The sequence below is a fragment of the Ascaphus truei genome, chromosome 4, assembly GCF_040206685.1.
Source record: "Ascaphus truei isolate aAscTru1 chromosome 4, aAscTru1.hap1, whole genome shotgun sequence".
Classification (NCBI taxonomy): domain Eukaryota; kingdom Metazoa; phylum Chordata; class Amphibia; order Anura; family Ascaphidae; genus Ascaphus; species Ascaphus truei.
In genome coordinates, this window is record NC_134486.1 from 293,487,663 (window position 1) to 293,514,538 (window position 26,876).

General features: G+C 41.9%; 1 protein-coding gene across 1 annotated transcript in view; it reads right to left on the reverse strand.

Annotated features, from left to right (window-relative positions):
* The window catches only part of LOC142492388 (uncharacterized), a 110,502-nt gene that overhangs the window by 36,721 nt on the left and 46,905 nt on the right, over positions 1 to 26,876 (reverse strand). Inside the window, exons 3-4 of the mRNA XM_075595031.1 lie at positions 12,600 to 12,677; positions 11,449 to 12,234 (exon numbers count right to left, since the gene is read on the reverse strand). Coding sequence (XP_075451146.1) covers positions 11,449 to 12,234; positions 12,600 to 12,677 — 864 coding nt within the window. The remainder of the gene's footprint in view (positions 1 to 11,448; positions 12,235 to 12,599; positions 12,678 to 26,876) is intronic.

Consider the following 26,876-nt stretch of genomic DNA (forward strand, 5'->3'; position numbering starts at 1 on the left):
CGCCAGTATCTCTTTTTGTTTATGCTATATATTCTGATTGTACTATCAGTTATCATCAGGCTGCCTATTTTACCATTAGGGTTCACCCTCAGAGTAGGGCACATTATTTTATTCCCATTAGCGCAATCACACATCACCTTTCTTCCCTTATCTCTGTTGCTATTCACCCTCTGTATGGAGCCTCTAGCTGCAAACATAAGAAACAACCCCAACATAGCAGGAGTTCAGGTGAAGGGACAGATATACAAAATAGCACTTTATGCAGATGATGCGATCCTTACAATAACCAAACCTCTAACTTCGCTCCCTAACCTGTACTCCACTCAGTCTTGTTTTAAAGATATCCCAGGTTTCAAAATTAATAGTAACAAGTCTGAGGCACTAAATATAAATTTATCTAAAGACCAAGTTAAATTGATTGCTCTAAACCAGGCCTGCACAACTTGTAAAGCGAGAAGGACCGAACTGCTCCTAGGAAAACAGATTTGGGCCGCACGGGTAAAATCATCATCGTCGTCGTCGTCGTCGTCGTCGTCGTCGTCGTCGTCGTCGTTGTCGTCATCGTCATCGTCATCATCATCATCATCATCATATCTCATCATCATCATCATCATCCTCATATCTCCTCCAGCACCCCTCATCAATCTCTCCCAGCACCCCTCATCATCCTCACGTGCTCCAGCACCCCATCATCCTCATATCTCCCCCAGCACCCCTCATCATCCTCATATCTCCCCCAGCATTAATCATCTTCATATATCTCCCCCAGCACCCCTCATCCTCATATCTCCCCCTGCACCCCTCATCATCAACCTTTGCGAGACTCACCCTCTATCTCACACCCGCATCTCTCCCCCTCACCCATACATAATACTCCCCCTCCACATAACACACAATACCCCCTTGCAGACTACACCCATCCCACCCCCTGCACCTCACACCCCCTGCACCTCACACCCCCTGCACCTCACCCCCTGCACCTCACCTCACTCTCCCCCCTGCATCTCACATCACATCCCTGCACCTCACATCACACCACTACACCTCCCCCCTGCACCTCACATCACCCCACTACACATCCCCCCTGCACCTCACCTCCCCCCCATGCACCTCACATCACTCCCCTGCACCTCACCACCCCCCCTGCACCTCACCTCCCCCCCTTGCATCTCACCTCCCCCCCTGCACCTCACATCACTCCCCTGCACCTCACTACCCTCCCCCCCTTGCACCTCACCTCCCCCCATGGCACCTCACCCCCCCGTGCACCTCACCCCCCACCCCTTGCTTCTCACCTCCCTCCCTTGTACCTCACCTCCCCCCCTTGCACCTCAACTCCCCCCAATGGCATCTCACGGAGCAGGCAGGACTAGCACACTCGTGCAGTCCTGGGAGCAGGCTCGAGGAGGGGGAGAGCGGGCTCGAGGCTCCCGGGCGAGAGAGGAGGGGGCTCATGGCTCCCGGGCGGGAGAGGGGGATCGTGGCTCCCCGGGCGGGAGAGGAGGAGACTCACAGCTGGGAGATGAGGGGGGGCTCGTGGCCGGGAGAGGAAGGGGGGATGGCGGCTCACACCTGGGAGAGGAGGGGGTGATAGCGGCTCGCGGCCGGGAGAGGAGGACGGGGAAAGCCGCTGCGGGCTGCACAATGAGTGCAGGAGTGCAGGCCGTGTGTTGTGCAGGCCTGCTCTAAACTTTGACTTTAAGTGGCAACTGAAGGTGATCAAATACCTAGGAATATTTATCACAAAAGACAATAACACCCTCTAAATGGATAATTATCCAAAGGTCCTGAAAGCTCTCAGAGGTGACATTGTGTCATGGTCCGACCACGCTATATCATGGATAGGCAGAATACATAGCATAAAAATTAACATACTGCCCCGCCTCCTATATCTTTTCCAGACTCTGCCCATTCCCTTGGTACTAGAGGAATTTAAGACTCTACAGTCTATTATAAACAAATTTATTTGGAAAAATAAAACACCAAAAATTGGTAAGAAAATCTTAAATATACCGAACAAGACAGGAGGTCTGGGTCTCCCATACCTTATGTCTTCTTATAAGGCAGCCCAGACAAGTCAGCTAATCCTATGGCACTCTAACTCAGACCACAGACGCTGGGTAACTTTGGAAACGGACTTAGTTGTCCCTGTTGAATTAAGTAATCTTCTATGGTCACGCATGAGGAAGAGACCCGAAATTATCCAATCCAGCCAAATTATAGCCCACACACTCAAATTATGGGATTGCAATTCAACACCTACTTACAGCACATAATTCTCTTATGACTCCATTATATGACAACCCAGAATTTGGTCCAGGAGTGGGCAGCAATGGGTTTGGCGACTGGAAAATAGCGGGTGTCACAAGAGTAAAAGATGTAGGTTCAGAGGGATTTCCCAGACCATTTGAATATTTCCATAAAGAAAAAGCTATCCCAAACAATCAGTTCATCCAATACCTTCAATTAAATGCCTTCTATAACAAAATCCGACCTCCCAAATTGCTAACTAGATTTGAGTCACTTTGTCTAGCAGACAGAAATACGTCTGAACTGATATCTAACTTGTACGGGTACTTTGTTAGCCCTCCTCCTCATATGAATCAAAAACTAAAATATATGATCCAATGGGAAAGGGATCTGGGGGAGGAACTATACATGGAAGACTGGAATGATATTTTTCAGACGGTTGCTACATCCTCAATGTGTATCACGATTAGAGAAAACGCCTATAAGGTTATGATGAGGTGGTACTTGACACCCATGAGACTAGCTAAATTCATTCCAGAGTACCCAACATTATGTCCGAAGGGTTGTGGAGTACAGGCCACATTTCTCCATATGTGGTGGGGTGTCCACATTTCAGCTTATTGGCTGGAAATCAAGATATGGTCACAGAGGTTTTTTGGCTTGGACCTCCCCCTAGATCCCTGGTTATTCCTATTAAACAAACCATATCACCTTCTCACGAGACATGAGAATAAATTATTATGCCACTTATCTTCAGCCGCAAGACACGAACGAGCGGCAGTATGGAAGCAACCAACTATCCCCTCAATTCCTAAAGTTAAAAATAAAGTCTGGCATGGAAAAATTGGTTAGTCTTAACAATGATACATGCGCAGATTTCCAGAAGGTGTGGTTGCCATGGATTTTGGGTGCTGGTCAACCAAATATTAATACCCACCTAATTTTGTTGTAAAATTGCTATATATACTGACTATGGGCCTCATGCAGTAAGCGTTGATAAGGGAATTATCACCATTTTATAGCCAAAATTGGGTTTGAGATTCAGTAAGCGCCGATAAGTGCTTGATTTCGCCAGGTTTCGGAGCCGATTATTTTGTTATGGCCAGTCGGCTGCCGATAAGCCTGTTTTCGCCACTGATCGCCATTTTTTTAAATCGGCTGGATTCAACAAAAAAAACCAGCTTATCGGGGCTGATCGGCACTACGAAATTGAGATGTTATGGCCGATTTCTCCCGCCAACTAAAGTTGGCAGTTTGGACGGGAGAACGATCGCTAAGGCTGCCGGAAGGGCACTTAGAAAAAAAAAATCTTCTGTACATCAATGGAGTCAATGGAGCGGGGACGTATAACAGTATAGTACTGTTTACGTTTCATTGCTCACAATACAAAGGGGATTTGCATTACAGTGTGGGGGGCATTCCCTGCATTGTGTCACAGCTGACGTGTATTATTTGCATAACATTCTACTTTTACATGTTTTCAGCATTTGCGTGTCACATTACTCATCATGTGATGATGTGTCAAGGGAAAATACTATACTCAACTCTTAAAGGAGAACCTCACATCATATCACACATTTTACTGAATTGAGCGACAATTGTTTACATGATGTCACACATGTCACACATGTCACACATACACAGTATATTCATGTTCCTTTACATTACACAATGCTTGTAATGTGTCACGCATCTTTAAACGTTCATGTACATCTAAATTCTCATGTTTACATCTACATTTGGGTCCTCCCTATTTTCATGACGTCACTTATTGGACGCTCAATCACATTGCATGTTTACATTGTAACCGTAGCATTACAAGCACTTCAACCTAACTTATACACACATGTACAGTAATTCATCATTGGGACACCTTGTAAACTCATTCTATAGCAACTATCCTCATTACAGAAATGCATGCATATGCACACGACTATTCATTGTTGGCAACATGTCACAATAACATGGCTAATTACACATGTTACACAAAACTTTTCCCACATCAATCTCAGCCTTTTTGTCTCATTACATGACTGACTCTTGCGTTCAGAAGTTTTACATGCATTGCACATGCAACTATTTATTTGTAAGCAATGTTTGTACAAAGCTTCACCTCACATCATTGGCAAATATCATCATTCCCTGCAGAATACACACAACAAATACTTATAACAAGAACTGCACACAGCTTGCCACACAAGTACTTTATTATGTTAATGTAACACCTTGCATTTTACTATGTCACCTGACATCATCACATACCTATTTAAAGGACGCCCATTACCTGCTCATTCACAGCTACTCATTTCAAAATGTTGAGATTGTTTAGGAGACGGAGGAACATTCTTTTCTATGACATGCTTGATGATCAAGAGAATCATATAGGGCAAGGGAGGGACACACCAAGGGACAGTGACAGGGACAGTCACGCGGATACGACAGGGACAGGGAGAGGGACAGGCCGAGGGACAGGGAGAGGGACAGGAGATCAGAGGAGAAGACAGAGGAGACAAGTTGTGCCTCGTCCGCGTCTGTACAGGGAGAGAACCCTGTTAGATGGGATGAGTGAGGAGGAGATTGTAAGTCGCTATCGTTTGAGTTCAGCAGCAATCTTATCTCTTTATCAGGAGATAAGGGGAGATTTAGATTTTTTCACAGCCAGAGGTCGTGCAGTCCCTGGGCTTGTTAAAATGCTGTGCTCATTACATTATCTTGCTTCCGCGTCATACCAGACAACTGTGGGCATAGTGGGCGGGGTCTCGCAATCTACATTCTCGTGGGCCTTTACCCAGTTTCTCTATGCACTCAATAGACGTGCTAGGAATTATATTCATTTTCCTACAGAGGCAACAGAGTGGCTGGAAGTCAGGACTGGCTTTTATAATATAGCAGGGATACCATCTGTGCTGGGTGCAATCGATTGCACACATGTTGCTTTGATTGCACCTAGTCAGAGTGAGCATGTGTACCGCAATCGTAAGCACTACCATTCACTCAATGTACAGGTGGTATGTGATGCCACGATGAGGATAATGCATGTGGTACCCAAATTCCCTGGTTCCAGTCACGATTCCTCTATCCTGAGGAACTCTTCAGTCTTCCATGCGTTCGAAGAGGGACATTTTGAACATGGTTGGCTGCTGGGTGAGTACACATTTACATGTTCTAACACAAAACACATTTTTATTTAGGAATGTTGGCATTGTACAATTTGATCACTAATGTCAGCTTATGTGTGCTCCATTCATTATAGGTGACTCAGGATACGGAATTAGGCCGTGGCTCTTGACTCCGGTGCTAAACCCTCAAACTGAAGCAGAGGAGAGGTACAATGCAGCCCATATATCTACAAGATCTGTTATAGAGAGGACATTTGGCCTACTCAAGACCAGATTTAGGTGTCTGGACAGAACTGGTGGGGCTCTTCTATACAAGCCTCAAAAAGTGTCTGATATTATCCTTGCCTGTTGCATTTTGCACAATGTTGCACTCAGGCACAATGTACAATCAGACCTAGCTGAGCCTTTGGTAGACGAGCATCCCACCCATGTAGCTGCTGAAAATGAACAAACAGCCAGTGGTGGCCAGACACGCCAGAATCTCATCAATTCATTTTTTTCTTGTAAGTAAAAACATATATGTTCCAAGTTCTACTTTTATACTTACATTATGTTATCTTAACAATAATGTTTTTTTATATACCCTTCTGGTAGGACACAGATGAATATGGGTTGCACACCTTTCTTTTCTCTGCTGTGTGCACAAAGTGATGTGGCACCGGTATGTTATTGTTGCACAGGTTATATAATCCCTCTTCAATTGTACATTAGTTGTGTGTATGTGAATACAACTGGGGTAACAAAGCACTCATATTTTAGCATTGTGTTGTTCCTTATGCTAACACAATACACATATTATGCCCATACTCATTCATGCTTCTAGTATGATTACATACAATGTTATTGGTGCAGTGTAACATGTACATCCATATGATGTGTACACCAGGCTCATTTACATTTTGAATGTGATTACATATACATGGTGTTGGACATTTAACACCAAATACACACTTTGCTGTGTTGCTTACGGTACTGAAGATGGCATGTCAATGTTTGCTATTTATATATTGTTCCTTTGCATTATAGGTATATCTCCAGTATGACTGATCATGGTATGTATATTTGCTGACATCTCTCATAAGATGTGCCTACCTCAATCTTCCTATAATTATTTTAAGTAAAAACACAACATATTGGTTTAAAGACAAATGTAACATACATGTACTTTCTGTATCATGTATATGCATTTAGCTACTCTTGAGCTTTCATGTGCATTGTATTAGACAATGATTACTCCCATTTCATCACATTTTATGTATGTTTCCTTATAAATTCCATTCATGTAATATAGAGGTGTTTGGAGAAAAGGGGATAACTGTACTTATTTGTTTACTTACGGGAGCTCATTCATCACGGATAAAATTGACTGATCATAACACTCCATGCATGAATGCCTGTAATCACAACAATGCGTACTACATCTTATATTTAGCAAAGTTGGTGTTTTTTTAATGCTAGGAATTAATAGTCAACATTAATATAAATTTGTGACATGTGTATGTATAAGTCACACGTGTGTGGATGTGTCCTACATGTACCAAGTGTAAAACTGTTAACAGAAAACACAATTTTGTTGCAAATGTTACTGTCATTTAGCATTTCTAATTTACCAATATGACAATGTTGGTAATATTTTCGCAATATAAATCACGTCACTTCATCATTATCATGATGATAATTATCAAGTATTCTCACAATTGTAACGTCAATCACGTGCACATTAGCATAGACACACTTTTTAAGACAACTGTTTGTGTCTGTATCAATTTGTGTAGGATCCATGTATAACACCGACAAATGATAACACCAGCTTTATTATGGTAGCTTATATCATCATATTGACTATACTATGTATTTTTAGAAAGTTTAATAAACACAGTAAACTATAGTTAGTTAGGTTAATGAAATATACACAGAAACGTACTTCATTACATGATGTTGATGTCATATTCAGAACATCATGCATTGTAGGGGACCACAACATCTGGCCAATAACATTAATTGCTACAGTCCCAAACCATTTTATCAACATACCCATGTAACAAGAGATTTTTAACAATAAAGGGCTAGTTGGTTGTAAGTGTCCTTTACATTGGGAGAAGGAGTGGCTCAGTGAGTAAAGACACACACTGGCACTGAGAGTTTGAAGCAGGGGAGTCTGGTTCAATTCCCGGTGTCGGCTCCTTGTGATCTTGGCCAAATCACTTTATCTCCCTGTGCCTCAGGCGGCCAAAAATAAATTGTAAGTTCCACGGGCCAGGGACCTGAGCCTGAAAAATGTGTCTGTAAAGCGCTGTGTACAACTAGCAGCGCTATACATGAACATGCTCATATTATAATTATTATTATTATTATTATTATTATTGTTACATAGTTTCGACAGTCATACGTTCCATTACACAATAGAATACACAAATGTGTTAGCAGAGTGGGAATGGTTGTTATATATAAAACACACCATGCCATAAAATGATAGTAGTCATTAAAGAACACTCAATAAAAATTCATGAGGCACTATTTTGCAACATCATTATGTTAATTAAGTGCTTATGCAATATAGGCATAAGTGTATCACATTTTTAATTGTTTGTTAATAAGCGCTGCAAGCAATATAAAATTAGTTCCATATGTAGTATAGTAGTCGGTGGCTCCTCCTCACAATCATCTCATATAAAGGTAGACTCTTCAGAAATCATACATTGATCTGATTGTATCTTCCCCGACATCTCTGAAATACAGCAAACACATGATGGTCAAAGATGGCACCTTACTATATATGTATCCGTGACAACGCGTTACACAGCTCTATATGATTGTGTACATACACACGTCACTCACTTATATGTTAGAACTACAAGTGTACATCAGTATGTAATGTTTCTTTAAATTTGTAGCAGGCATAACTATGTATATGATGTGAACGTTGCCTGTATACTGAAAAATGTGCGCGCACATCTTAGTGTGCGCACGCACTTCACGCTTGGCTGCACTAACTGTTTGCGCATGCGCAAAACAAAGCGTACGTTGTGCGTTCAATATATCTTGAAAATATCATTAAACATAAAATCTTTATTTCAAATACAATGAATACGAAACTACATTCGTTCTAAACGAGTACATCTGTATTCTTTTTAAACAGACGTGTTTGGACAGAAAGGACGGCTGATAACACAATGCGCAAATGCAATACGTGTGACGTCATGTTAAACCAGCGTGAAACGCACGCTAACACTCCTCCCACTCAATTAACATTCGGCTAACGCCCAGTTGACGCCTACAAACACTGAGCCCCACACATGACACACTGCAGTTACCGTTACTATAACAAAACATGACAGCCAATAGGCTTTGAGGCGCGCACGTCGCTTGGGGGCGGGACTTACATCCGTAATCCTTTTTAAGGACGCCTTGGGCCATGACAAGGGTCCCACGTCATACGTGGTGGACCCGCTTTTAAATGTTGTAGATGTAGCATGATAACAAAACAGGTATGTGTTAGAGTTATGGTAAAATGTTGCTAATATGTTTAAAGTGATAGGAAAGTACGTATATTTATTCCGTCAGCAATGTGTACTACTCTTTCAGGTTCTACTATATTGTATTCGGAAACAATTTGTTTGTGATCGCTACATGTTATGCAGTCTGCTATATTACGCTGTATCCACGCATTGAAAGGGAAAATGGTGGTTAGAAAAAAAAAAAAAATTTAAACGCAGAGTCAACTCATAACGGTTGTTATATTTACCATTCTTCTAGAATTAACTCTTCGTCTGGCTGCAACTGGTCGCTCCAGAAATGCAAGGCTTTTTCATCCACGCTTGACCCACCCGCTGAATCCAGTATGACACACATCTCCTCCATGAAGCACTCATAGGAATCGCCACTGCTTTCTTCAAACAATTGGTCGGGAGGTATGTTCATTTCTTCGGGTACCCATTCCAATGCATTTTCAGCTGAAAGGCTTGGTACATAATCATAGTAGTTATGTTCTTGTAGAATGTGGGTTTCAGGAATGGAGGGTGCAGATATTGCAGCAGGTATCGATTCACACGGAACAGTAGTAGCGGATCCATTGCTATTGGCATTAGGAATAAATATGCCTTTAACCACAATATATGTGCCTTCTTTCACGGTGAAATGTTTTTCTTTGGCAATCTTCCAGAAACCATAGTTGTGTTCTAGCTTATCCTGCACACGTTCAAAAAAGTCATTAGTTGATAAAGTGAATCTTATTGAGGAATTAAAATTGCGCGCATGCCGACGGTTTTGGTAATAAGGATATTTTGCTCGAATCAAATCATAGATTTGGCGTGTGCTTGCTTTGTGTCCGCAAGTTGATAAAATTGCTTCTGATACCATGTATTTATAACCTAAATTCGGATTCATAATTTTCACCAATTCATCAGCCATTGCAGATTAGCACAAAAGATGTGTGCAGGTATCTGTTCTTTGCTCATCAAAATGAAACTGCTCAATGGCTAACAAATTGCTGTGTTTCCTTTTCAAGGTCAACAAAAGTATAAACTGTAACTCCTTATTTCAAACGCCAATTGGATTTCTAGTTTTAATTGCTTGAACATTTGTGGATTGTGATAGCCGCATGTGGGACAAACATGTATCCTTTTTTTATCTCGTTTCTGAAAACATTACTACATTTTTCATTCAGTAACATTGAGTTTTCTTGCAAAATAACAAAGAGCACTGTGTGAAAATAGTGCTTAGACAGCCATATCAGTAAATACACACACCTGCAAAATGAAATGTTTTTTTCCCACATACATTTCTGTGTGTATTTGAAAGTCTGGTTAAGTCCCTGTCTGCATGAGTTTAAATACGTGTGTATCTATATATATATATATAAATATATCTCTCTCATAAATATATATATATATATAAAGTGTATATTGTACTATATGTATATTGTGTGTATGTGTATGTGTATGTGTATGTGTATGTGTATATATATATATATATATTATATATAAAAAATTAATTTTTTTTTTATATATATATATATATATATATTATATATATATATAAATTTTTTTTTTTTTTTTTAATTTTTTTAAATATTGCTGGAGTACACACAACATATTGATGGCAGTAAGTAGGCCTTGTATGAAACCTATTTAAATGGTGATAAACATGAGTGAATTAAGTAATAAACATTTGTTTGCGCCCAATAATGTTAGAGGCTCACACTTAGTATAGTTCTCAAACATTAGGCCTGTATTATTTAAATACTGTGTTTTCACAAGGAAGCATGAAGTGTATGTTTTTTGTAAATACATCTATACCAGTTTAGATAGTACTATATATACATACACACACACACACACACACACACACACACACCCAGTGTGTGTGTGTGTGTGTGTGTGCATATATGCATACATACTACATATATATTAGTATAAATTCAGAGATGTTCTTGAAACAAGAACACATAAATGATTAAAGGACAACATTACAATGGCCAGCAAAGGTAAGTAATATTTAACACAAAATCCTGCTGTACACGTACAAGAAAGATGTTTGCAGTTAAATAGGTACTTTTATAATTGCATGTGAATAATATGCATTTTGTATGCATGTAACACACCCAAATGCAATGTTTTGCTGCAAAGTCAATGGCAGCTTCTCTAAACTTAGCAACTGGCTCCTGGTGGACCATTACTGAACAGACGATTAAAACATAATTATTTATAACACTATTCATTAATTAGGAGTGTTAACATTTCCAAAACTTCACGTGTACAAGAACATATTTGAAAGTTTGGAAACAACACACTCTTCAGCATACATACAATATTAATTAGATAATCTGAAGTCAACAAAACAAGGCCAAAGACATATTTTGTGAATTAGAACATTTATTTTTTTTGTTCCTTTTGAGACCGAGTAACAGGCCTGCTTGTTGTCTCTTGAATTTTCCTTTTTCGTTTGCCACCAACTTTAGCTACAACAGAGCCACTTTGAGTGGCCTCTGGCACTTCTCGGGCAGGGCTTGTGGCCAGTGACTCACCTACAGGGCTTTTGGGCAGTGATTCACCTACAGGGCTTTTGGCCAGTGATTCACCTACAGGGCTTTTGGCCAGTGATTCACCTACAGGGCTTTTGGGCAGTGATTCCCCTACAGGGCTTGTGGCCAGTGACTCACCGACAGGGCTTGTGCCCACTGACACATGTGAGCAAGTTGGTAGACACTGCACAAGTGATGGTTGGTCTGTTTCATGTGTGTCTTTTGTTGTTTTTGACCAAAAACTGGTCAGTAGTAACTGCTTGTGTTTTGTTTTTGTGGGCTCCTTTGTAGGTGTCAGCTGCTGATTTTGTACAGATGGCAGCGGTAGTATGTCGTCAGGAACCTGCACAGCAATGTCTGCTACTTGACCGGTAACATTTGGACCTGGTGAATGAAGATCAGAAGCATGTGGTGAAAACTGACCAGCATGAACAGATCCTGCCTGTGAGCTGTTCAAGTTGAATTGTGGTACATTCGTCATTCTCAAGTAATTAGCTTGTGTTTGCTGAACTACTAATGCTTCGAATGAGGTGTTGATTTTTTGCAACTGTTTCGGCACTTCAATGAAGACTCTGTGGAGATGTGCCAATTGTGAAACTGTTTCTTCCTGCAGTGCAATCATCCTTTCCAGCACTGTCATGAGGTCAGAATGGCGACGATTTTCTGCTTCCACAATTTTTCCCTCAGAAGCTACAATTGCATCGTATGTCGTATTTGCTGGACGATTTGGCGGTAAAACAGTTTCAATTGGAACGTCTTCATGGTCACTTGCTTCTATTTGTGTGTCTATGGCGGTGGCGTCATCATCATCATCATCATCATCATAATCCTCTTCATCATGTTCTACAAATAAATGTACACATTATTAAATGGCATGTTAATCTCTGCTGTGTTACTATGTAATTCTACTGTGTCATAAGTAACAACTAACATGTTTCCATACGTTTTATAACCTCACATTAAAAACTACCTTGACTTAAGAATAATGTTTGGACTCAGTATGAAATATGAATGAATGAAAACTTGCTCTAAACTCACAACTCCTACATGATAGTTAACATCAGTAACACAATACATGTTGCCTTACACTTCATTTTCACATACACTAAGTAATCCTATTTAAAGAAGATGTGCTAAACAATTAATGAACATGACAACATAACATATAGAAGAGCACATATTATATGGCCACCAACTGATACACTCACCTTCTAGGTGTGTTGAGCTGGCTGACCCAGGTGAAGACACTTGTTCCGTCTCAGGTGACACATGTCCTCCAGGGGCAACTATATTTAACAATAACATTAGTTTTACAATTACATGTGTAAATATTGAACAAACAGTTATTGTATGTTCTGTATTTATGAGTACCTAACAGCATCAGTTCCTTTACCCAAAATGTGTGTGTGAAAGTGAACATAAATAGTTGTAATAACAATGTACATGCCTGTGTACTTAGAAGTTTTGAGTTCCCTAACATACAACATACTATGGTTCTGCAGTAATGCGTGAGGAAAAATACATTAAATTAGTACATAAAAATCATATGTTGTGTAGTGATATCAGTATCATAATGTACATAACTATCATGAGATGACCATTCACAATGGTTATCATGAAGGTGGTCATATTGCAAAAAGTGTTGTATTTGGTAGAGGATATGTGTGGTACATTAATATAAGATGTGGCACACCTGAATGTGGCTGTGACTCAACAAGACAAGACATGCAGTGTGTGATAATTTGTCGTTGATAGTAGTTCAACTATAGATATGAGTGAACTAATGTGGGACGTACGCTTTGATAAGTAATGAGTTGTTGGGGCATTTAGTAGCTAAAGTGAAGCTTTCAAATGAGTGTGATTAACTTCAGTTGTGCTAGTCAGGTTGTAAGAACGGTATTCCCTTCCCCAAAAAGCCTAATGAGCCACACCTTTCAATTACTTGAAACAGGTGAAAATGGTGTGAACTAAGTTGACCCTAAAATGAGGCTGTAATTAGTGTGTGTGCTGAACCCCACCCCCTCTGTTGAAGTGTATGCTGTGATGAGATATTAATTGCAGCTGCTTTAACACAATGGTAGATGAGCTAAATAGTCGTGTGCAGTTTTTAAGTTATGAAAACAATGACATAACATATGATACGTGTGCCTCATTATGCTGTCTGTATATGACTTAAATCAAAAATGGACCTTTTCATTAACAACTATAGATGTGTTAGTGCAAGTGATGTTTGTAGGCCGTTGCATGCAATATATTTGATGCATGCTTAAAATAGGCAGTAATGTCATGTTTGTCGGAGTAAAATAAATAAAATACACAATAATATTCTACATATTTATGTTCTGTACCTGTAGCTAGTAATAATTTCTCATTAACATGTGTTACACATGTGTACTACCCTGTTGTTCCCCATCTTCGCCCACCATCAATTGATTCCACTGCAGCAATGCATTTTGGGAATTCACATGTAAATGAGCACGCAATGGCACGTGCTATATTAGTTACTGCTTTTAGTAGGACTACAACATATATGTCTATTTAGATATATATATATATACAGAATCAGACATATACATATATAGATGCAGGTATGCTTATATTGTGAAGACAGTATAAAAAGCAGTGTAAATATGCAAAATAACTGTAAGCAACGACACGCCTAGTACATTAATATTTCTCACCTGGTGGAAATTGTGAGGGATAAATTCCAATATCACGGTCCCCAGGTAAGCCTTCCACGACGACGGGAAGTAATTTTGCCCGAAGCAGCTCCTCCAATGGACTTAATATGAGACATTGTGGTGTCGGGCCACCTCCAGTGCCAGTAGCATGCACGCGTTGGTGTTGTATTTTCTTTTTCAATTTGGACCTAATATCATCAAATCTCTTGTGACAACTCCGCTTGTCCCTCACATGATTCCCACACGCATTGACACCAATGACTATTGTGTCCCACATTTCTTTTCTGCTTGCTGAACTTGTCCGCCCTTGAAAAACATATAAAATATATGAGGTAAATTAATAATAATAGAAGCACCAGTTTCCTACACTGCTAGCTGTTCCAAGAGATAGCAAACATGCTGTTTTAGGTGTAATATGTGAAGCACATGAGCATTCACTACTAAACCTATACATGTAAGCAAGCTTGCATTCATATTGTATGCAGTTATGGCAAATTGACCGCCTGTGTTTAGTTGTCCTTGTAAGGCATGATAAAAAGCTGTGTTTCCACACTAATTAACATAGAAAGATATTGTGAACCCATATTTGCATATGAACAAAACTCAGATGACCTAGGATCACATGTATTTGAATAATAAATGTAAAGGTACACTTACCTAGTAAATGTCCATATATACTGTCATAGTGCTCCAGAATGCCAGTGACAAGAGCTGTATTTTCCTGGTCATTGAAGCGAGGATTACGTGGCTTCTCCACACGTTTCTTCCGAGCAGGTTTAGGGTCAGAGCTTGGCTGGTGCTGACTGGACTCTCCTTCTTCCAATGGAAGAGCCTCCAAAAGCTGCCCACCAGCAAGCACGCCACCACCATCCACCCCATCAGCAACTGCGCCACCAGCAGCACTCCCAGCACCAGCACTCCCACTCCTAGCACCAGCACTCCCACTCCTAGCACCAGCACTCCCACTCCTAGCACCAGCACTCACACTCCTAGCAACAGCACTCACACTCCTAGCACCAGCACTCCCAGCACCAGCACTCCCACTCCCAGCACCAGCACTCCCACTCCCAGCAACAGCACTCCCAGCAACAGCACTCCCACTCCCAGCAACAGCACTCACACTCCCAGCAACAGCACTCACACTCCCAGCAACACCACTCACAGCACCAGCACTCCCACTCCCTGCAACACCACTCTCACTCTCAGCAACATCACTCCCCTGAACAGTACGTTCACTCCGACGCGTACTCGCACGAGTAGCACTCCCACTCCCACCAGCATCACTCTTCCCACGCTTTGCGGGCATACTTCCAGCACTCACAAAAAACAGACAAGAAATGTACAGCCAATCACACGAAACACTTCCACATATAAAACAAGACAAAGATGTAAACAAAACAACAATAGACAAAGCTCACCCAATACACAACAAGTCTCTCAGTCAATATGCAAATGTTCAAACAGCCAGCTCTGTGCGTCTCTCTCTCTCTCACTCCCAACAACACAGAGAATGATTAGCAGTACACGTTGCCTTTAAATATGGCGTGCAATCCAAAACATGCTTGTTTCGCCTGATTCAGCAAGATTTGTGATTGGGCAACCTAACAGCACCCCGCCACGCACGCCGATACACCTGTGTGTGATCGGCTAATCATCGTGAGAGTGGGCGGATTTGTTTTCGGCTTGATTTTGAATGTATTCGGCACTTACTGCATACGGAGAGGAAAAATCGCCAATAACATGACTAATCGGTAAGATTGCCGATTTCACATAATCGACGCTTACTGCATGAGGCCCTATGTGTCTGAATGTTATAAGATGATTTGCTAGGTAAAATTCTAAATGGATGTGTTCTTCCCCCCCCCCCGTATTTATTTTTTGTACCCTTCCCCCCTTCTTTTATTTTCTCTATTTACCCCTCTCCCGTAAATTGAGTTTAAAAAAATAATTAAAAAAAAAATATATATATATTTTTATATATAGCCATATATATATATATATATACAGTGGTTGACAAATCACCAAAAAATCTACTCGCCACACAAAAAAATCTACTCGCCACCTAGTACCAAACGTGTGCTGCTTGGGCCAATATTTACTCGCCCGGGGGTTAAATCCACTCGCCCGGGGCGAGCAAATGTATAGGTTTGTCGAACACTGTATATATATATATATATATATATATATATACAGTCATGTGAAAAAGAAAGTAAACCCTCTTTGAATTCCATGGTTTTACATATCCAGACATAATAACAATCACCTTAAGGTCTTAAAATTAGGTAAATACAAACTCAGATGAACAACAACACATGACATATTACACTGTGTCATGATTTATTAACAAAAATACTGTAAAGCCAAAATGGAGAAGCCATGTGTGAAAAATTAAGTACACCTGATGATTCAAAAGCTTTTAGAAAAACCTTTAGCAGCAATAACTTGAAGTAATCATTTTCTATATGACTTTATCAGTCTCTCACATCATTGTGGAGGAATTTTGGCCCACTCTTCTTTACAACGTTGCTTCAGTTCATTGAGGTTTGTGGGCATTTGTTTATGCACAGCTCTCTTAAGGTCCAGCCACAGCATTTCAATCGGGTTGAGGTCTGGACTTTGACTGGGCCATTGCATCACCTTAATTCTTTTCTTTTTCAGCCATTCTGTTGTAGATGTGCTGGTGTGCTTGGGATCATTGTCCTTTTGCATGACCCAATTTCGGCCAATCTTTAGCTATTGGACAGATGGCCTCACATTTGACTCTAGAATACTTTGGTATATAGAGGAGTTCATGGTCGACTCAGTGACTGCAAGGTTCCCAGGTCCTGTGGCTGCAAAAACAAGCCCAAACCATCACCTCTCCCCCACTGTGCTTGACAGTTGGTATGAGGTTTTGTGCTGATATGTTGTGTTTGGTTTTCGCCAAATGTGGCGCTGTGCATTATGGCCAAACATCTCCACTTTGGTCTCGTCTGTCCAAAGGACATTGTTCCAGAAGTCTTGTGGTTTGTTCAGATGCAACTTTGCAAACCTAAGCCATGCTGCCATGTTCTTTTTAGAGAGAAGAGGCTTTCTCCTGACAACCCTTCCAAACAAACCATACTTGTTCATTCTTTTTCTAATTGTACTGTCATGAACTTTAACATTTAACATGCTAACTGAGGCCTGTAGAGTCTGAGATGTAACGCTTGGGTTTTTTGCAATTTCTCTGAGCATTGCACGGTCTAACCTTGGTGTGAATTTGCTGGGAAGTCCACTCCTGGGAAGATTGGAAACTGTCTTGAATGTTTTCCACTTTTCAATAATCTTTCTCACTGTAGAATGATGGACTTTAATTTTTTTGGAAATGGCCTTATAATCCTTTCCAGATTGATGGGCAGCAACAATTGCTTCTCTAAGATCATTGCTGATGTCTTTCCTCCTTGGCATTGTGTTAATACATAGAATAGAAATTCCACCGCTCACCTATATATTAAATGTCTTATGTGTAATGAGGTAGGTGCATGGAGGTGTATCATATATAGCCATGAGATCTCAAAAAGTATTGAGTAAAGAACCCCACTTAACTGCACTCATAACCTCAATAAGGGTATATATTACTTAATTGCCAAAAGCTGCACAGAAAATCCCTCTCAGAATAAGGAACCGACGAAAAAATAACAAATTATTTATTACATCAAAATATCACACTCAATAGTTAAAATAAATGCTAAAATGTTAAAAATCCCCATGTGGGAGCGAGGGAGTGCAATCCAGAGTCAATCTCTGATTAGTTAACTACTAAGATATTGTAGTCAGAGACTATAGTTTCCCTCCTGCGTACACATCGGTGTAAGTTTTAAACGTGCAAAATGTTGCTAGTCTTATAGACACATACAATGATGTTGGTTTCCCATCAATAGACACAGATAAATTAGCTGTATTAAAAGTATCTGTTTAAAGTAGCTGTTAGAGCAACACTTGAAATTGAAACACTTGTATAGAGGCAACACATATATCTTACAAAGGTTAGTATTGTCCGTGAGTCATCCCCTAGAAAGTGGTGATAGACTCAATATTAATACATACAGTAGCCCAGATAGTAAATGATCTGTAAGAGTGTGTCAGGTCTCCACTCTAACTGTTGGTTTTAGACAGATACAAGACCTATTTAAGTACAGCAGGACGTCTTGCAATTGGATGATGGACACATACAGCCTAATGAGCCACCTGCACGAATATCAGTGTCTTTCTACAGAGATAAGGGCACAGTGAGCTCAAAAGGCAACAGTGGATCTGCAAGCGTGTGTGCCAGCGTCCCGCTGCAATTAATTGTGACTATTGCCCCAAACACACGAGTCATGCGCGGTCTGCAGTGTGATTGTATATGTGTCCCTATCGCACCAGACCTCATAGATCACTAGTACAGGTGGCAAGTTATTGTCAAACACAAACAGGGGTTACGGAGAACCCAAAACACAGCAGGACAAAAGTATACAAGCCGTGATTCCTGGTACACGCGGTTGCTTGAGTCCGTATCGGCTGTCTATGCCATTTGTGCGGTCTGCAGTGTGATTGTATATGTGTCCCTATCGCACCAGACCTTGTAGCCACCAGTACAGGTTGCAAGTAATTGCTAATCATAAACAGGGGTTACGGAGAACCCAAAACACAGCAGGACAAGAGTATACAAACCGTGATTCCTGGTACACGCGGTTGCTTTAGTCCGTATCAACTGTCTATGCCGTTTGTGCCGCCGCTCCACTTGGACGTCACTCGTGTGGTGTCCGACTCGACATATGTTTCGCGCGATTAACGCGCTTCTTCAGGGGGAGACATGAGAAGGATTTTTAACATTTTAGCATTGAGTGTGATATTTTGATGTAATAAATAATTTGTTATTTTTTCGTCGGTTCCTTATTCTGAGAGGGATTTTCTGTGCAGCTTTTTGCAATTAAGTAATATATACCCTTATTGAGGTTATGAGTGCAGTTAAGTGGGGTTCTTTACTCAATACTTTTTGAGATCTCGTGGCTACATTGTGTTACTACACCTGAATGCTCCAGACCAGCAAACTGCTAAAACTTTGGCTTTTTTAGAGGTGGTCACACTTGCTGATGATCAATTAATCAAGGGCATTTGATTAGCAGCACCTGTCTGCAACTTAGCATCTTAATTCCTATGGAAGCAGTAAGGGTGTATTTAGTTTTTCACACATGGCTTCTCCATTTTGGCATTATTTTTGTTAAATAAATCATGACACGGTGTAATATATCATGTGTTGTTGTTCATCTGAGGTTGTATTTACTTAATCTTTAGACATGCTAAGAAACAGATGATTGTTATTTTGTCCTGATATGTAAAACCATGGAATTCAAAGAGGTGTACTTTCTTTTTCACATGACTGTATATATATATACATATATATATATATATATATATATATATATTCAAACATCTCTGGGTCAATGTTGTTTGAAAGCATGATTTTGTGCATTTGCACCAGGAGTCAGACAAAGGTGTTCACATATTTGCTCATAATTTGATGAATGCCTGTGGGACTTGTAGAGTAAATTAGGTAAACACTTTATATTTACCTTCAAGGCCTTTCCAGATGGTGTCTGTTCTTTTCTCTGTGACATGAATGTGTGCTGTGGATTTCTAACAAATTTTGTCCCCAAACTGAAAACATTGTTTGCTCTAAAGCATTTAGTGGGTCTCTGATTAGATTTGAATGAGAAGAGTGATGAGGCTTTTTGACCACAAACAAAAACACTGCCTAGTAACACCTGGGACTGTTCCTTTAACAAAGACATCAATTGATGGGATAGACTTTATCATTATGTTTGCCCTGTTATTTAAATAAACATGTTATGAGCTAAATTAGCTTTATTGCGTAAGTATTCTATGCAACGCCAACATCATTGCCAACAAAATAACATGTCATTTAAGGTGCTGTCATGAAAATAGAACACATTTGCTAACAATTTGAGGGAAAAATGAATCCCTGAAGAACACTAACGAGTCACTTCTTTGCATGTCTTATTGACTTTCGGTTGCTCTAAATCATTGTATTGTATTGTATGTCTTTATTTATATTGCGCCAAAAGTGTTCTCAATGCTTAATTAATTGAAATAGCTGCATAATACTGATGTCATTGGCATTATTGGAAAATATTAGATGATACTTAGATGATAGTTCTGTATGTTAAGATGTTAAACATTTTCCATATACATTTCACACATGAATCAGGAATTTGCAATTAAAGTCATAAAGGGAATAGGACTATAAAAAACCATTCAAGGATTTTATTGTGATGCGTAAAATGTACTGTATTACAAATAACTATAACTAGAATATTTCTGATAAAATAGGCAACCTGCAGGCTGAAAAAAACTGTGGCACTGTACCACCTAAATTCTTTTATTTTTCAATTCGACAGCAGTACAGTTTAAGAGTACAAAACCAATAATCTGTCAGGGTTCTGCTCGCCACAAACCAGGGTCGGACCGCGAGGCTGAGGTGGGGTTGTAAAAGCACCGACCTGAGACCGCGCAGGCTGATCCGGATTGCGCAGTTCGTTGTCAAACGTAGCAGGATCAGGAAAGGAGAAGACAGCGTCGTCGTTGTACAAGCCAGGGTCAGGACAGGAGATATCAGGATAAACATTGTTCAGGCAAGAGTTCGGTAACAGGTAGTCAGGAGAGCACCACTTCAGCTTAGGAGCGCGGGGTTGGCCTCTGCGCGAGCGATGACCATGGCCCATGGTACTGGTCCCAGGAGATGGTAGGCAGACCAGAATAGCACACCGCTTTGCTGCATGGGTGCACCAGTGCTACAGCGCAAGAGTCCTGAGCGGCTGGGGAATCCTCTGTAACAGCGCAGGAACCAGGACACGGCCTCTCTAGATTAGGGAAAGAGTAGGCCCCAGGAACCAGGAAGCTGAAGATCCACAGGGAAACCTCTGCTACAGTGCAGGAAAGCAGGAAGCTGAACACATAGGGGATACCTTTGCTTCAGCGCAGGAGAACAAGCGGGAGCTTGAAGGAAGCTGAAGGACGCAGGGCGGAACCTGGTATCAGCATAGGAGAACAAGTGGCTTGAAGGGAGCTGAAGGACGCAGGGCGGAACCTGGTATCAGCATAGGAGCACAAGCGGCTTGAAGGAAGCTGAAGGACGCATGGCGGAACCTGGTATCAGCAATGGAGAACAAGCGAGGGCTTGTGGCAAAACAGTAGACATCCAGTTAGGACTATGCTCGGCAAGGTGCATTATGGGAAAGCAATACTTAAAGGCCAGCGGGCCAATCCCCGGTGGGGGTGTGAAGGTACTGCTCCAAATGAGTGAATGCAAGTCTATGTTGCAGTGATAGGCTGCACAGCTGCAATAGATACCAGAGGGAGTGTGTATTGCTTTGGTGAGTGAATCCAGGCTGCAGCAAACATCCGGAGAGGTGCTCCAGGACTGCACAGGTCTGCAAGATAAGGCAACCAGTAAACCACGGAGCGGATTCCTTACAGTACCCCCCCCTTCACGCGAGACCTCCGGGCGAACATGAGCACACATAGAGTTGGGGAACCGGGAATTGTTGCTGAACCGTCTAGGATTGGGGGTAGAGTCGTGGTCCAGAGACTCGTGGTTACTCCTTAGTGTACCCCCACCCCACGGTGAAAACTGCGGCCAGACAGGACCATCCATGGGTCTCGGAGACATCGAGTTGTTCCTAAAGTTCTTTAGGTGGAAAGGGGATCCGTAAACGAGCAGTTCCTTGGTGAGTACAGTTCTAGGATATGAGATTGATGGAAGAAACATCCTTGGTACATGGCTCGCCTCGCAAAATGTCTTGGAAATCCAGGGCTGTGAAGAACCAGAGAGTTCCAGAGCAGAAACGGTAGAAGAACCCCCACTGAAAGCCCAGTCTTTAATAAAGGAACCTGAATCTAGGATCAGCGGCCCTGATAGTTGATAGAATACACCAGGAGGAACTTTGTAACAGAAAAAGTCTTGGCTGACCACTGCATGGTGGAATTTGCGAGGAATTTTTCCTCTAGAAGGCTCCCAGGTAATGGTTAGTAAGGGTATAGGCTGGTTGGAAGCATCTCCCGGTATTGGTATGGAAGGTGACAAGGCAAGCAGTAAACCAGGCACAGGGACCGAAATCTTGGGATACGTACAGAGTATTTCCAACTGAGAGGAAATAACAGGGGCAACCGAAAATTCCGAGGGACAAAACCATGGTTTAGCAGGAGCAGAGAAGCAAACAACAGTAGAGCTCTCCAATACTGGGAAATCTTCCTTGGGAGATAATATTGTCAGTGAATCAGGAATAGTCCTTGGGATCTTCAAATCAGTAGCTTGAGAAAAAGGCAGAGCCAGGGTAGAGGTGGGAGGGAAGCTAACATCAGAAGCTGAAGTCTGTACCTCAGTGACCGGGCCCTGAGAATCAACAAGCAGCAAGTATGAACTATGAAAACTCTTAATGACAGGCACCTTAGGAGTACAAGGAGTCTTTTCCGAAACTGCAATGGCCCTAACCACAGGGGTACCTAACCTGACAAAAACATGAATTGGTGTGTTTTCTAGTGCAAAATCTCTGATCACAGGACTCCTAACCGATAGTGAGGGTGTCTGGGTTTGATTAGAGAAAAAATCAGATGTATTGATAAGTGACTTAGAAACAATTACTGAGGTTCTAGATTTGCTGGACATGTGAGAAAAAATACCCTTTAAGACAGGAGTTTTAATTTCTTCCCAGAGTAACCCCATGTTTGCTGGGGCATATTTAGACACAGTACTGAGGGACTGGGTTTCAGCAAAGGCAGGACAGCTAAACAGCTCAGAGTTAAACCCCAGGACTTGTAATATATGCATGGTGACCTCAGACAGTACTAAGGGAGTGACCACAGATATACTGATCCCTGGAGAATTAGCCTGGAGAGAGAAATCAGGGGGACCCTCAGACAGGATACTCCTTGTAGGAAGAGCTTCAGAATCAGAAGGAGAATCATTACCTCTCAGAGTCTCAAAACTAGAAAGACACAATTCAGCGAAAAGGGAAAGAGTGTGCAAGCTTTTTACTAATCTATATGGAAAAGCGTCACTTTTGGGAGAAAACCGTGCGTCAGCAAACATTCCTGGGAACATAATATGAACCCCAGGAGAGACATACAGACTACTGTATGCCTTTAACCCTAAGCTTAAAGAGGAGGAGAACTCAGACAGTACATGGGGGTTAATCATAACTGCACTGGTCTCTGAAGTAGGTATTTGGTAAGGAATGTCTGGGAAACCAGAACTTACTGCAGACTCCATAATGTGGGAACTATGCGCTGAAGCAGGGATCACCGCTATGTGGGCGACAGGCTGGTTCAGTGAAATACCCGGGAGAAGGAACTCTGCGACTAAGCTTAGGGAAAAACCTAACTCCTGAATACATTTAACAGGAACCAGAACTTTAGCCGAAGTCTCCGGAGACGAAACTGCGGAAACTTGAGCTGAAGCAGGGGATTTATAGCAAAGAATATCTAGAGACTCCGTACGGTTATGGGAATCCCTCAATGCAACCTCTGCTGTCTGACTTGTGGACTCATTCTCTGAGGCTACAACGAAGGCATTAACTTGGAGGCAGCAAGAATTTACAGGGGTTAATGCAGACAATGCCTGAGAGTAATACATAGGTAACCTTTTCTCTGTATTAGAAGAGCACAGGAATCTCTCGTCTGAAGCTAGGGGCGTGACCGTGGCTGACAGAGAACAGGGATTTACCAAAGGAAACTCAGAGAGCTGCCCCACAGAGGTTAATACAGAAATAACCCTGGGAACAGAACTTAGGGATTCTTTCTCTGACGGGGAAAGCGCACAGAACTGTCTAGCAGAGTTTAAAGCTGGAAAACCCTCAAGACCTAGAGAGAGGGATTCAAAGCTAGAAATAGGAGAACTAAGGGACTTATTCTCTGATACAAGAACCTTAGTGTTAGTTAGTGACACATATGTGTTCTCCAAGGGGACCTCACAGGACTGATCGGCAGGGGTTAATGTAGACATATCATTAGTGTCAGGGAACCCGGACATACAATCAGAGCTTGGGACTGTGGCAGTTACTACGTTGGGAGATATTGGTAATAGTTCCGTTTGGTCCTCTCCCGGAGAGAGAGATACGTCCCCCGGTTTAGCAACAGGACTGGTAGCCGAGGGATACCGCCAAACGACGGCGTGAGCGGCTAAGAGACGATCCTGTTTTAACAAGCAATCATCAAATGCACGGGAAAGTAAATGCAGCGTCTCGTGAGCGAGAGCCACCATGACGGAAGGTTCCGGGAGTACTACAGGAATGTCCAAAGATAAAGCCAGGGCATTGAGTGTACTACAGGCGTTGACCAGTTCCACAGGACTCAGCTCCTCCCCAGTTAAAGGGGAATCAGGGGAGCAAGCAATGTTAGCAATGACCAAAACACTGGCCAGATACTGTTTTAAGTCTCTGAGGCAGTAAGCCTTATAAACCAGATTATTACGGCATTTCTTTTGCAAGGGAGTCAAGCCCTCCAACATAAACGGATCTTCCATCAGAGGTATTATAAAGCACAAATAATTATTCTCAAACTGGGACTGGTCTACAGGCTGGGACAGGTTTTTAGGAAAAAACTTACCAACCCACACCTCAGCGGGGTCCGAGTTTGTAGGGCCGAGCATACTGTCAGGGTTCTGCTCGCCACAAACCAGGGTCGAACCGCGAGACTGAGGTGGGGTTGTAAAAGCACCGATCTGAGACCGCGCAGGCTGATCCGGATTGCGCAGTTCGTTGTCAAACGTAGCAGGATCAGGAAAGGAGAAGACAGCGTCGTCGTTGTACAAGCCAGGGTCAGGACAGGAGATATCAGGATAAACATTGTTCAGGCAAGAGTTCGGTAACAGGTAGTCAGGAGAGCCCCGCTTCAGCTTAGGAGCGCGGGGTTGGCCTCTGCGCGAGCGATGACCATGGCCCATGGTACTGGTCCCAGGAAATGGTAGGCAGACCAGAATAGCACACCGCTTTGCTGCACGGGTGCACCAGTGCTACAGCGCAAGAGTCCTGAGCGGCTGGGGAATCCTCTGTAACAGCGCAGGAACCAGGACACGGCCTCTCTAGATTAGGGAAAGAGTAGGCCCCAGGAACCAGGAAGCTGAAGATCCACAGGGAAACCTCCGCTACAGTGCAGGAAAGCAGGAAGCTGAAGACATAGGGGATACCTTTGCTTCAGCGCAGGAGAACAAGCGGGAGCTTGAAGGAAGCTGAAGGACGCAGGGCGGAACCTGGTATCAGCATAGGAGAACAAGCGGCTTGAAGGGAGCTGAAGGACGCAGGGCGGAACCTGGTATCAGCATAGGAGAACAAGCGGCTTGAAGGAAGCTGAAGGACGCAGGGCGGAACCTGGTATCAGCAAAGGAGAACAAGCGAGGGCTTGTGGCAAAACAGTAGACATCCAGTTAGGACTATGCTCGGCAAGGAGCATTATGGGAAAGCAATACTTAAAGGCCAGCGGGCCAATCCCCGGTGGGGGTGTGAAGGTACTGCTCCAAATGAGTGAATGCAAGTCTATGTTGCAGTGATAGGCTGCACAGCTGCAATAGATACCAGAGGGAGTGTGTATTGCTTTGGTGAGTGAAACCAGGCTGCAGCAAACATCCGGAGAGGTGCTCCAGGACTGCACAGGTCTGCAAGATAAGGCAACCAGTAAACCACGGAGCGGATTCCTTACATAATCATACTGATGAGCCCAAAATAGAAAACAATAATCTTTCATTTACATTCTCACTATATTCTCACTATTAATCTTCTCCATTTTAGTGATATTTACTAGGTTGAAATCTGAGAATGAACATTCAATGAATTTACATTTATTTCAATTCATTAAAGACTCAAGCAACTGTTTAGATGTTTTTGGATGAAAATCCCCATTGAAGTCAATGGTAATTTTCACCCGAAAATAGCCCTAGTGACCGCTTCAATCTGTATTGAATTAGCCCAATAGGCTCAGATAAATCAAGCTCCAGAAATAAAATAAAAAAGCGGTATTTCAGCAAAATAAAAAATGCTTTAAACTGACTTTAAATACATTCCAGTAAATATTAACTGCTTGGTATCCCATGGTCAACCAGTCATAGTTTTCCATGATTAGCTGATCACAAAGGGCTAAAAGGATAAAAAAAAAAAAGGGGGTTAATATCAACATTAAACTACACTACATACTCCCCTTGGTCAGTTTAGTGGCTAGTAAAGCATTGCCATGGAATGCTTTACTAACCACTAAGATCATCAATGGGTTAACTCCTATCACTTTCCCCACGGGAGGTATAAACACCCACCCTGGGGTAACTACCCCCATCAACACCCCCACTACCACGCCACCCAAAAAAAAACTAACCCCCACTAGACTAATGAGCAATAGCCCTACTAGCCAATTACATTGAATCCTCAACTTGCCACAAAGCTCTTGATCGAAGATTGAAGAATAGTCTTGTGTAAGTAATTTATTTTCTTGTTTTTTTCTTGAAAGATCTTTTTCTTTCTCTTCTTCTGTCAGACACTGGAAGTGGCCTCTTCAGTTTCTTCCGGTCTTCTGAGAGGTTTATATAGGTCATCACAGAAGGCCTGATGTCACAGAGTACATGGACAGTATACAATATCTGATGCCTGACCCCTCTTCCAGTTCTGACGGTTTACCAGCAAAGCAGCACAGTGTTTAGTTAATTCATGTATCTCTTCTCAATTACTTTACAGATGAAACTGTACAAGAGACAGACAGGGCATGTTGATGTAAGAAGATTGTATTATTTTCCCAAGTCAT